Source organism: Schistocerca piceifrons, chromosome 2, assembly GCF_021461385.2.
Source record: "Schistocerca piceifrons isolate TAMUIC-IGC-003096 chromosome 2, iqSchPice1.1, whole genome shotgun sequence".
Classification (NCBI taxonomy): domain Eukaryota; kingdom Metazoa; phylum Arthropoda; class Insecta; order Orthoptera; family Acrididae; genus Schistocerca; species Schistocerca piceifrons.
Genome location: NC_060139.1, coordinates 845383949 through 845397708, shown reverse-complemented (window position 1 = coordinate 845397708; position 13760 = coordinate 845383949). Strand labels below are relative to the sequence as shown.

The window sequence follows — 13760 nt, the reverse complement described above, 5'->3', positions numbered from 1 at the left end:
AAATTAAAGTATGTATCAAAATAAAATTCTGTCAAGAAAATTTATAAATTATGAGAATGAATTGATGGCTTTCAAAGGCAAAATGTTTAATACGGCCTATGGAGCAACTCGATGGTCAGTGGCAAAGGGCCAGACTATAGATCCAAAGGTCTCGGGCTTGATCCTTGGTCTATCCTAGGATTTTTATCAGTATAATGTAACTGAATAGATACAAAGTCTACTCACCAAGCAGTGGCAGGGGAACACACACATAAAAGAAAGTTACAATTAGGCAAGCTTTCAGAGCCAGTAGCTCCTTCTTCAGGCAGAAGGGTTGAAGGGGAAGGAAGAGGAGTGTAGAAAACGAACTGGAGATCTCTATGAACAGGAGTGGATTTCGGAAAAGTCATTCGAAACTGTGGGTCAGGGGAGACTTACCAGATGGGATGGGAAGGAAAGACTGATTGTTGGGGACTGCACGGTACAAAATTTGAAAACCTGAGAACAGAAAGGTGGACGACATGGTAATATGCAAGACAGACGTTACTGTTAAAACATTGTGTACAAGTTAATAAGAGTGAGAAGCTAAATGCATTGCCCATAAAAGAGGTAGGAGAGGGATTGCAAAAGAAAATAAAATATGTAGAAAACTAAAATGGAGTGAAGAAAGGAGTAGTTACTGTGAAGAACTGCTGAGATGGAAGAAATTAAAGTAAATTAAGACCATGTGGGTGGCCAGAACCAAGGACATGATGTAACGCTAGTTCCCACTTGCGGAGTTCTGAGAAACTGGTGTCTGAGAGAAAAATCCAGATGGCACGTGTGGTGAAACAGGTATCGAGGTCACAATTGTCATGTTGTAGAGCATGCCCTGCAATAGGATATTGTGTGTTGCCTATATACACCCTCTGCTTACGCCCATTCATTCTAACTGATAATTTGGTAGTAGTCATGCCAATGTAAAAAGCCAAACAGTGTTTACATAGCAGATGGTATATGATATGTGCCATTTCACATGTGGCTCTCCCTTTAATAATATATGTTTTGCCAGTTACAGGACTGTTATAGGTGGTGATAGGAGGGTGCATAGGGCAAGCCTTGTGTCAGGGACAGTCACAGGGGGAGGAACCATAGGATACGGGGATGGGTGCAGAAGGAGCATAGGGTCTGACAAGAACATTGCAGAGATTGAGAGGGCGACGAAAAGCTATTCTAGGTGTGGTGGGCAAAATCTGACAGAATGGATCTCATTTCATGGCATGATTTTCAGAAGTCATGGCCCTGTCGAAGTAGCTGATTAATACAGTCCAGACCAGGATAATACTGAGTGTCCAATGGTGTGCTCCAAAGTTGGTTTGGAGGGATCAGCAGTACCAGGATTGGTTATGATGACTGAAGAAATGTTCAGCAGCAGACAGACCATGTACATAGGGGATGTTGGTATAGAGGGAGGTGGCATCAGTGGTGACACGCAATGTGTTTGATGGGAGTGGGATGGGCACAGATTTCAGATGATCTAGGAAATGGTTGGTGTCTTTGATATAGGAGGGAAGTCTTTGTACAGTGGGTAGCAGGTGCTGATCAACTAAGGTAGATTTATGTTTGGTGGGTGCTTTGAAGCCAGAAACTATAGGATGGCCTGGATGATAAGGGTTTGTGGCTCATAGGAAGAAGGTAAAAGGTGGGGATGCGTACTTCGGGTGGGGTGAGAAGTTCTATGAATTTTGTCTGCTGAGAGGATAATGATGGAGTCATCAGCTTTTAGGGAACGTAGAGTCTGGAGTTCTGCAGAGGACAGGTTAGGGTCACGTTGTAGGAACCTGAGGAAGGGATGTGAAGCATGCTGGATGTGAGGAATTCTTGGAAGGCTTGGAAGGGATGATTTTGAGGTAGTGTTGGTGGATCACCACTGGTGCCACCTCCCTCTATATCAGCATCTCCCAAGTACATGGTCTGTCTGCTGCTGAACATTTCCTTAGTCATCGGTCACCTAATTCCAAACCTATGACATCCTTCTTACCTTAAGCATCTTTATGGTTACCATCAGCTACTTCATCTTTGAGGGGCAGACATACCAACAGATAAGGTGTATGGCCATGGGAGACAGATGGCTCCTCCCTACGCCAACCTTTTCATGTGTCGCTTGGAGGGTACTTTCCTGGGATCAATAAGTCTTCAGCCCCTGGTTTGGTTTATATACATTGATGACATCTTTATCATATAGACTCATGGTGAGGCTGACCTGTTTAAGTTCCTGGAATCTCTGAATAACTTCTCCAAATTAAATTTCACATTGTCCTATTACAAATCCAGTGTCACTTTTCTTTATGTTGATCTCGTCCTCACTGAAGGCCAGCTACACACTTCTGTCCACATTAAACCTCATAACAAACAACAGTATTTACATTTTGACAGTTGCCATCTTCCCATGTCAAACGATACCTCCCATACAGCCTTGGAATTTGAGGCAAATGTATTTGTTTGGATGCAGACTCTACAGCAACACAACACCATTCTCAACTCAGCTTTCATTGGATGTAATTACCCCACCAGCCTAGTTCAAAAGCAGATTTCCCGGGCCATCATAACCAATCCTGGTACTGCTGATCCCTCCTAAACAACTTTGGAGCACACCATTGGTCATTCAGTATTATCCTGGTCTGGACTGTATTAATCAGCTACTTCGACAGGGCCACGACTTCCGAAAATTTGCCATGAAATGAGATCCATTCTGTCTGAGACTTTGCCTACCACACCTAGAATAGCTTTTTGTCGCCCTCGCCAATCTCCGCAATATTCTAGTCAGACCCTGTGCTCCTTCTGCACCCATCTCCCTACCCTATGGGTCCTACCCCTGTGACCATCCCTGCTGCAAGACTTGCCCTAAGCATCCTCCTACCACCACCTGTACCAGCCCTGTAACTGGCAAAACATATCAAAGGGAGAGCCACCTGTGAAATGACATGTGTCCTACCCAGCTGTTATATAAACACTGTTCAGCCTTTTACAATGGCATGACTACCACCAAATTATGGGCAAAGCAGAGGGTGTATACTTGCAACACACAATATCTGTTGCAGGGCATGCTCTACAACATGACAATCATGAGCTCAGTGCCTCTTTCACAATACGTGCCATCTGACTTCTTCCCCCAGGCACCAGTTTCTCAGAACTCCGCATGTGGGAACTATCGCTAAAACATGTTCTTGGTTCTTGCCACCAACCTAGCCTTAATTTGGGCATCAGCATTTCTTCACAGTTTGTTGATGAGTAAAATGCTGATCTGTTCTGTGGTTTGCTATTCATGTTTAACAGTAATTTCCTCAAAGTGGCTATGTAATTAAGTTCAAAGGTTGGAAGTAGGCAATGGCACACCACATGCAACAGGACCATGCTTAGGGAAGAACGTTGGTGTTCCATTCAATCTTTGGCTTAATGACAGTTTTCTTTTCTTCTTCCTGCCCATTAATGGATGTTAGCAGCCACATGATGCATCTTTATTCTATGAACTACAGTACATAGCAGTTGATCTGCACTTTATAATCCTATCTGGGCTTTATGTTATCTAACCATGATATTATTCTTTGCCTTTGTTTTCTTTTACCCTTAGTCTTCCCATGTATTATCATCTGTAGAAGTATATATGTGGTGCTCTGTAAGGTATGTCCTAGGTACACAGCTTTTGTTTTTTTCAAATATTGTTAGTATTTCATGCTGTTTATGTATTCTTCACAATATCTGGTGTTAGATATTCATGCTGTCCACAGTACTTTAACCAATCTGAGGTAAATGCATATTTCAAAGGCCTCGATCACCCTTTTATTGTCATATTTAGTGTTCATCCTACAATAATGATGTAGCAGTAAACATTACATATAGGATCTTACATACTGAACTGTATGGTTTAGTCTCAGTCTGTAATTTTCTTAAATTTTGTAGAAGAATTGCAAGCATTCTCAGTGTGCCATTTTGTCTCCAGAGTCTTTAGAGAGCCATTTTCCAAGTTACTTAAACTTGTCTGCTCTTTGTATGAAGCAGCCACTGAATCATAGTTTGTAAAGGAGTCGGGCTGTCACCTGACAGTCATAAAATACGTCTTTTTGGTGTTGATATTCAGGCCTGGATAATTACTGTAATCTCCTATTATGTTGAAGAGCTGTTGAAGTTCATCAAAATTATCAGTAATCAATACTGTATCATCAGCATATCAAATGTTGTTGATGAAGACACCATTAATCTTTGTGTCTTTTTTCTATATCACTAAGTACATTCAAAAAAATAATCTCTGAGTACAAATTGAATAACAGGAGTGATAGAATCCTTGTTGGGATCCTTTATAGGTATTAACCAAGTCAGTGACCTCATTCTCAAACTTGATCTGTACTGTCTGATTCCAACATAAATTCTCTATATAGCAGATATCCATTCTTCAGAGAATTTTATGATGATCTCTACTGAAGGTTTTTTTCGTACTCAATAGAAAAGACTTACATTGTTATCCTGTCCATAGCAGTTCTGCACCAGAAGTCATAATGCAACAACAGCTTCTCTAGCACCTACACCTTTCCTAAACTCAAACTGTCTCACCAATTAATTTATGTCATTTTTCATATAAACTTTGACAGGTGCCTTTCAGAAATATTTTCAAGGAATGTCTCATAAGACTAATGAGTCTATGAGCTTCATATTTTCTCACAGTATTCTTTTTTGGTAAGTGAATAAAAGCTTTACTTTATAGACACGTATAAAAGTGAATATGACATCACTATCCTAACTGTTGGTTCCTTTGTTGGGAAGGAGAAAGGAATAGGCTGGAGAAGGTTGAGAAGGAAGATATTTTTCTATCATCATCCTAACTGCAGTGGGTTCCACTCATTCTGGGATCTGTGTAACCTATCCTTCCTTTTAATCTTCCCCGATCTAGCCCTCTCTACTCCCTGATGAAGGAACTAACAGTTGGGAAAGCTATGATCATATTGTCACTTATACTACTGTGTATGTCTACCATTCTGTTGCATAATTTATTAATTTCTAAATTGTAGGATGTATTTGTCAAATTTTCACTGATAATTCTGCAGACTAATAAAACTTGTCCTAGTGTAGCAGAATACCACATGGTACATTCATTTAGTACTGAACAAACTGAAGTGTGTCTAAACTGTCTACTGCCACTATGATGTTATGTTATTTCTTTCTGCCCTATTGGCATAGCAAATGTGTGAAAATACGTTACCACAGCAGTATTTTTTGCACTTTTTAAACTACTCTTTCATCCTTGTAAATGTTGAATATACAGTAACAACTACTAAATTTTACCAATAAAGGGACCCCATACATGAATGATGGATCACAGTAGTCAGCTGCACAGATGTGTGATAACTTCACAGATTGCACTTGTGGGCAAATCACAATGATCAGTCACTGATCACATGGAAATCATAGGTGTATGATGAACCACATGTGATGTGTGGCAATATGGCTGCTTGTTTATTTATTAAGCATGCTTGTGCAGTTCTGTTTTGTTTCGTTTTGCCCATGATGAGTAAGAACTTTATGTTAGGATTTATAGTTATTCAGAAGTGAAGCTGAGGCTCCATCTGATGAGTTTGAGTTAATTATGAAGCAACTATAAGCATTATTAAAGTTTTTAACTTCTGCACAGAATGACTTACCATAATAATAAGTGGACATTTTAATTTAAATGTTCAGGGCAAATCAGTTTCACAGCTACACAAGTCCCTTGTCATTGCATATGATTTAACTTTCCCTCATACACTCATAACAAGAGTTATGCTAACCAGTAGTGCTGCAATTAACAACATTTCTAGAGACACACTGTGATTTGCAAAACATATTGTGTAAATACTGTCAGTAATCTATAATACTAATGAATGAAATAGGAATTGAGGAATAATAAATGAAAAATGAACTGTATTCGTACACTACAAAGATGTGCACAACACACTATGCATCAGCAACAGAAACGTAATATATTCTGTTAAGTAACCTACAGTTCCCAAGAAAATTGTTTTTCAAACAAGCTTAATAAATTACAATTCCCGTGTCCTCCTCCCCATAAAATATCTTCCGGATATGGAGATCAATTGCTACTGCTGCTAAATATAGCATTTCATTTTCCATGGCAGAACTTCTCGACACAATGGTGTTCATAATACTGACTGAAATTGCTTGGCAAAACACTTGTGTGTGTTGGGGTAGAGTCAAGTGGTTGACAGCAGTTAAATCACTAGTGATGGATCACTGTGAACCATCGCTCATGTGTGGGACCCTTAAAAGATTAGAATACTGCCAAGTACAAAATGTAAACAGTATGTTGTTACACAGGTCAAGAGTCATAAAAAGAAATAGTACATAAGTGCTAAATAATGACCACTTCACATTTAACTGTGAGGTTTAAATGCTTCAATTTACTACCACAGTGACTATTAATACTGCAATATATTTCAAATGCATTACAAAAATTGCATATAAAAATAATTTTTTAGATACCTGAAGTGATCCAGGGCATATTCAGCCAAATTATGTGGTTTTTCTCTGTTATCAGTGCCATTCATTTGCTGCGAGTACAATTTACGTCCATGCTCAGCACCTTCCAAGCTGAATAACGCCTAAATAATAACAAACAGTATGCAGTCATGCTGTCTATATCAAGCACCTATTCAAAACAAACTGAGGCAAAAGTAACTGTCAGACAAAACGTTTGAGAGTCAACATTTTGTCAAGTGCAGAAAAATGATTCACTTAAAAATGTAAAAAAATGAAACTCAAAATAAATACAATAAAATGACCACTTGTTAACACTAGTGTACAAATACCCTGCCTGACAAAAAAGTGAAGCAGCAGGAAGCTATGGTTGGAAGTCAACGTAATTTCATTTCTGTACACTCCACTGGCGAGCATGTAAATGAGTAAGAGTTGCAATTCTGTGTGACACGTGCAACAGCCCCCAGACAGCATTAGAGCTGTTCATGTTTAGTGTTGTTACCAGGCCTGTTATGGTATAAAATGGGTGTGGACAGCTTCAGACCTTGAGTGATCACTGCATGCATGTACTCGTGTGAGACAGTATTATCAGTGCCAGACAGAGCTTGAAAGGGGCCTCATTACAGCTCTCTATTTGGCTTGTTGGTTAAACCATACAGTATTCAGATTTGTGGAGCATTCAGTTGTGACAGCGGCTTGAAATTGGACAGCATGCCCATATTGTTCACCAAATGCATCATAACCCCTTCATGTCTACCTCTCATCCAAGAACTGCATTCTGTGTTATCCCACACCACTGGTTGGAGACTGGCAGTGTCCGGCCTATGAATTACCATCCTGAGCCGCGTTTGGAATACTGGTGTGACCAGGAAGTATCAACTGCTGATGAACAGCATTACATTGTGATCAGCAATGATATCGGTTCTGCACTAACCTTGATAACCATGATGATCATCATCAGTGGGTATGGTGGCAACGCTGGCAGAGGTCCCATTCTTCCAATGTTTTGGAGAGGCACAATGGTGCTGCTCCTGGCGTCATGGTGTGGAATGCCATTGTTATGAGATGATGTCATGGCTGGTAGTGAATGAGGGAATTCTGATGGCACAACAGTATGTTATGTACATCTTGCATCCTCATGTGTTACCTCACCTGCAACAGTATCATGGTGCCATTTTTCAAGAGGACAATAGTTGTCCACACATGGCATGCGTCTCTATGAACTGTCTGTATGATGTTCAGGTACTCCTGTGGCTGGCAAAATCCCCACATTTGGCCCTGATACAACATATGTGGGACCAGTCCAGATGTCAACTTCGTCCTAGTGCCAGTATGCAGAATATCAAGGACCAGTTCCAACAGTTGTAGGCCAGTTTGTCTCACGAGATGATACAGTGGCTTTATCCAGGCCAGATTGGGTACAACGTCATACCGTTATTTGGGCTCATACTTCCAAGTTCTTAGTAAATCTGATTTGATTCTGTAATCACAAAAATAACATCACATATCCTTTGTAACTGTGAAGTTTCATTTCGTTACCTCCATCGCTTCTCAGTGATTCAGGTTCCCCTCCCCCCAGGTAGTGTATAAGAAATTACACCAAGCAACCTGGTCAAAATTTTTTGACGGTATGGATTATGTGCTTTTTAATTTAATAGGAAGGTGACTGGAAGTAAATTCCCATGCAGCTACAAAGTATAGAAATAAAGCACACATAATTCTCTTGTTCATGCATGTTAATATACAGCTGGACACAAACACAGAAGTTGCAGCACACAAAATAACATGATACTTATCTGCTGAGTATTGTAGCATGAACTAAATGAAGCATTCAAAGTTATGGCACTCAGAATTATACAAACTCAACTTCACATAATTCCATAACTGATTAAAATGTTAAAGAAGCTACTGCTTGTACACACATAAAAAAAAAAAAGTTTTGCATCACCCTTGTTCCCAGAACTCCTGAAGACAGACACTGACTGTGGATATTGTATCACAGACATAGTCCGTTTGACTTTTCAGAGATGTCACTAAACCTGCCCAAAGATGTAAACAACCATGCATGTGCAGTGCCTATTAGACGCAGGGGGTCCGACAGCAGATCAGTTCCAGTCATTCCACCAGGAAGGAGGTACGCAGCTCTTGTAGTCCGTAGTTCCACCATGCCTAGATGCTTAATACTGTGATTCAATTGTGCCCACATTGTTACTTGGCTCACAACAAAGGAAGTGTCCAGGCATCTCTGAGTGAACCAAAGCAATGTTGTTCGGACATGGAGGAGATAGAGAGAGAGACAGGAACTGTCGATGGCATGCCTCGCTCAGGCTACCCAAGGGCTACTACTGCAGTGGATGACCACTACCTACGGATTATGGCTCGGAGGAACCTTGACAGAAACGCCACCATGTTGAATAATGCTTTTTGTGCAGCCACAGGACGTTGTGTTACAACTCAAACTGTGCGCAATAGGCTGCATGATGTGCAACTTCACTCCTGACATCCACAGCAAGATCCATCTTTGCTACCACGACGCCATGCAGTGCAGTGCAAATGGGCCCAACAACATGCTGAATGGACCGCTCAGGATTGGCATTACGTTCTCTTAACGAATGAGTGTCTCATATGCCTTCAAACTGACAATCGTCGGAGATATGTTTCGAGGCAATCTGGTCAGACTGAATGCCCCACTGTAACGGCTGTACGATACATGAATGCCATCCTCCGTCTGATAGTGCAAACATATCGGCAGCACATTGGCGAGGTATGCATCTTCATGGACGACAATTCGCATCTCCATCATGCACATCTTGTGAATGACTTCCTCCAGGATAATGACATCGCTCGACTAGAGTGGCCAGCATGTTCTCCCGACGTGAACCCTATCGAACATGCCTGGGATGGATTTAAAAGGTCTGTTTATGTACGACATGACCCACCAACTGCTCTGGGGGATCTACGCCAAATCGCCATTGATGAGTGGGACAATCTGGACCAACAGTGCCTTGATGAACCTGTGGATAGTATGCCATGATGAATACAGGCATGCATGAATGCAAGAGGACATGCTACTGGGTATTAAAGGTGTACAGAAACCTGGACCACCACCTCTGGAGTTCTCACTTTATGATGCTTCGAAATGCAATGTGTGGTTTTCATGAGCATGCAATGTGTAGTTTTCATGAGCAATAAAATGGGCAGAAATGATGTTTATGTTGATCTCTACTCCAATTTTCTGTACAGGTTCCAAAACTCTCGGAACCGAGGTGATGCAAAACTGTTTTTGATGTGTGTACAAACTGAATAATTACACCAGTGGGGAGGTGAGGAAACACATGTGGTAACAGAGGGAGTAAGACGTGGGGTAAGAGGGAGTTGTGGAGGTAATTGAAGCCATTAGAGATGGGGGAGGCAGGTGGCTCTCAGAAGCGATAGCAAAATGAGCATCACAGATCAGTTGCCAATAACAGTTCGGTATAAGAACACTGCAAAATTCATTACGTCAAATAGTTTGTTCAGTGTATGAAATTATCCTCCTCTACTTCACCTCTAGACCTAAGGTTGCCTTTTTCTCCTGCAGTGGTAATTTATCATATTAGGATCTAACACTACCATTCACCAGTTAGAAATACCAGTTGGCCAGGCTGACACCTAGTTATCTTGTTCTCCTTTCAACAATACCTACATTGTGGAACTGTTGTGCAGATAGTGTAGCACTATACAGGGTGTTACAAAAAGGTACAGCCAAACTTTCAGGAAACATTCCTCACACAAAGAAAGAAAATACGTTATGTGGACATGTGTCCGGAAACGCTTACTTTCCATGTTAGAGCTCATTTTATTACTTCTCTTCAAATCACATTAATCATGGAATGGAAACACACACCAACAGAACATACCAGCGTGACTTCAAACACTTTGTTACAGGAAATGTTCAAAATGTCCTCTGTTAGCGAGGATACATGCATCCACCCTCTGTTGCATGGAATCCCTGATGCGCTGATGCAGCCCTGGAGAATGGCGTATTGTATCACAGCCGTCCACAATACGAGCATGAAGAGTCTCTACATTTGGTACCAGGGTTGCATAGACAAGGGCTTTCAAATGCCCCCATAAATGAAAGTCAAGAGGGTAGAGGTCAGGACAGCGTGGAGGCCATGGAATTGGTCCGCCTCTACCAATCCATCGGTCACCAAATCTGTTGTTGAGAAGCGTACGAACACTTTGACTGAAACGTGCAGGAGCTCCATCGTGCATGAACCACATGTTGTGTCATACTTGTAAAGGCACATGTTCTAGCAGCATAGGTAGAGTATCCCGTATGAAATCATGATAACGTGCTCCATTGAGCGTAGGTGGACTAAACTAAAATGAGCTCTAACATGGAAATTAAGCGTTTCTGGACATATGTCGACATAATATCTTTTCTTTATTTGTGTGTGAGGAATGTTTCCTGAAAGTTTGGCAATACCTTTCTGTAATACCCTGTATATACAGGATATGCATCAATCAGTATAAAATAGCTGGCATCTTTATTTACAATAATTTCCCAACAAGTTTGATAATTTCAGATTTATGAGTAGTATACCAGTATGTCTTGTGGAGGTTTACTGCAGCAAGGCAGAACATATACTGTTTCAGCAGGGAAATCTCCTTTTTCTCCTGTTCTTTCACATCTTCCAACACACCATCCAGAGTTCATAACAGTTTCACCAGTACTGTCATCCTCTAAAATTATAAGATCTCCTTTCTGGAATGTCAGGAATGATGAGCCTTCACCTGAAAATGAGAGAAATATAATGAGAATAAGTGCATTTTGCAAGAGAAGAAGTTACAAAATACTGACAGCTCCAATCAGTTTTGAAATTCTACTAAACTATTAATCGTTTTTGTTTGTTTCTGCAGGCTGTTTATGCCATGGGACAACTGGGAAACCGTGGAAAAACCTGGGAATTTCTTCATCTGGGAAAATCCAGGAAAAATAGGAAATTTTTTTAGAATTCCGAGAATTTTTCATTGTTTTAGTTTCTAGTCAAAGTTTTGTAATTTTCACCGGTAAGAACTGATGCTCTTACAAAGAATTTTACTCTAGTCCGCTACTGTAGAATAATACTGCAGCAAGAAAACCTAAATGAGGGAATAACACCAAAATAACATTTTAATTGTAAAGAAAATGCATCGTTTACAACAAAACAAACTGCACATAAGCGTCTGCCAATAACGAAATCTATAAAAGTTTGAGGTTAGTTTTTCGTATTTATTTTAGTTCTCTCATAGATTACAAATTATTCAGTAGTGATGACAAAAAGTATATATATTCTTCAAAACAAAGTGCCTTGTGAGTTCTTGAGCAATTTCACATGTAACTAACTTTTCTATGTAATAGTTGAAGTGCTTGTCAGAACATTTATTCAACCAGATAAGCCACAAAATATTCAGTGCAAAGCAGATAAATTTATAACTGTGCTTCTCAGAAATATTCAGCTGCTGCAATTTAAGAGAAGTTCTTAGAATCCTGCCTAACCACACCCTCAGAAAAAACAGCAAAAAAATTTTGGCGACCAGTATTATAGGTGAAAGCTAAGCTTGTTTGTAGCTATACTGAATGTATATTAATTTAAACCATTAGCTTTTCCTATTTTTGTTTTCACACTACTTTACAATGATGGTGCTATTGGCTGACTACATCATAAGTCCCATGCTCTGAATATCTGCTGTCATTGGCTGGTAAATCACATAATAAGAGCTATGACTGGCTGATAAAACCACATCACAATCTCGATTTCAGTGCTTTGAAAGTTACCATGCTATAATTGGTGGAATTTGTATTTATACTTTTGTAATATGAAAACATGCAGTGTACATGTTTCCATGCATCAAAGCTCTTTCCAAAATGTGTTGTTTTTGGCTGAATTTTGTTTCCTAAAGTGCTGGGAAGTTCTACACAGGTATATAATACTTTTACCATTTGAAGGATTTGTAAGTTTTACAGTTCCAAGGGAAAGTATATTGTCGCTTAACACAAAAAAAGTTTATTTTCACCCAGGAAAAAGTGTATTTTCAACTGGAAAAAGATGTATTTTTAACTGGGAGATCTGGGAATTTTTTTTCTTGTCAGTACATAAACCCTGTTTCTGATACACTGCACTGGAAAAAGTGGTGCTCACAGCCATACTTTAAAGCTGACCTCTGTGTCACCCCATCTCCAGCTATCAAAACATGTAATACAAAAATCAAATTCTGGCATCTTTCAGAGCAAAACACTAAATAAACACTTAATTAATTTTACAAGTGGTTTTCAGGGTGATAGGAGTGGTGAGATGGGAAGAGGAAGAAGGGAAAGATGTGTAGAATCTACAAAGGGCAAGGGGGAGGTGGGAAGGAATGACATTGGGGGGGGGGGGGGGGGGGGAGGACGGTAGCTCTCAGTGACAAAATTGTGACATTCACATCACACCAAGTCACACACACACACACACACACACACACACACACACACACACACACACACACAGGACAGTTGAACAGGGGAGGGGTGACATGGAAAATGACAGGAAACGAAAAGTGGTCAGAAGGGTAAGCTGGTGTTATCAATGATGATTCCATTGGCATGCATAGTGAAATAGCTATTAAAATCACTGTTGTTTTCATGTGCAGCATGTTCAACGACTAGATAGCTGAATTTGTAATCAGGTCCAGTATGGAGATGGTCATTCATGTGGGCAGACACAACTGGTTAGTACATGGAATCTGCAGAGTAATTACAGCACTTCTGATACATGACTTCTTTCACATATGATCCCACCATTCATAGGATAGGATATGTTTTTGAATGGACTATGATAGGATGCGATGGGTTGGGGTACAGGGCAGGTCTTCTACCTGGTTGTCCACAATGGCTTAGGCCAAGGGTGTGAACATGAGCTAATACTATATTTTAAGTTGGGTGGGTGTAAGAATAAAAGGTGAGGGTAAGAATTTAGGTAATTTTTCCCTCATCTCGTAGAATGAATGTATATCCTTTTCCACAATGTCCCACATGATCATATGGGTTCGGTTTTTAATTTGCTACGGCTCAACTACATCACGTATCTGCCTAACTCTGGACTGCAATGATCGTGTGAGCACCCACCTGCCGTTTAGCAGCAGTTTTGTTTCATATCATAAGCACCAGAGTGAAACAGATCATTTCAAACTCCAGCGACAAGACAGAGGCATGTGTACCTGAGATATATACAATATACTTTCCTACATTTCATTAGTTTAAGGCAGTTCAT

The 13760-nt window shown here is 40.3% G+C and overlaps 1 protein-coding gene across 1 annotated transcript in view; it reads right to left on the bottom strand.

Moving 5' to 3' along the window:
• Nucleotides 1–13760, bottom strand: part of LOC124776283 (myosin-VIIa) — a 476348-nt gene that overhangs the window by 14499 nt on the left and 448089 nt on the right. The window contains exons 31-32 of the mRNA XM_047251187.1: nucleotides 11072–11262; nucleotides 6490–6608 (exon numbers count right to left, since the gene is read on the bottom strand). Of these exons, the coding sequence (XP_047107143.1) occupies nucleotides 6490–6608; nucleotides 11072–11262 (310 nt within the window). The remainder of the gene's footprint in view (nucleotides 1–6489; nucleotides 6609–11071; nucleotides 11263–13760) is intronic.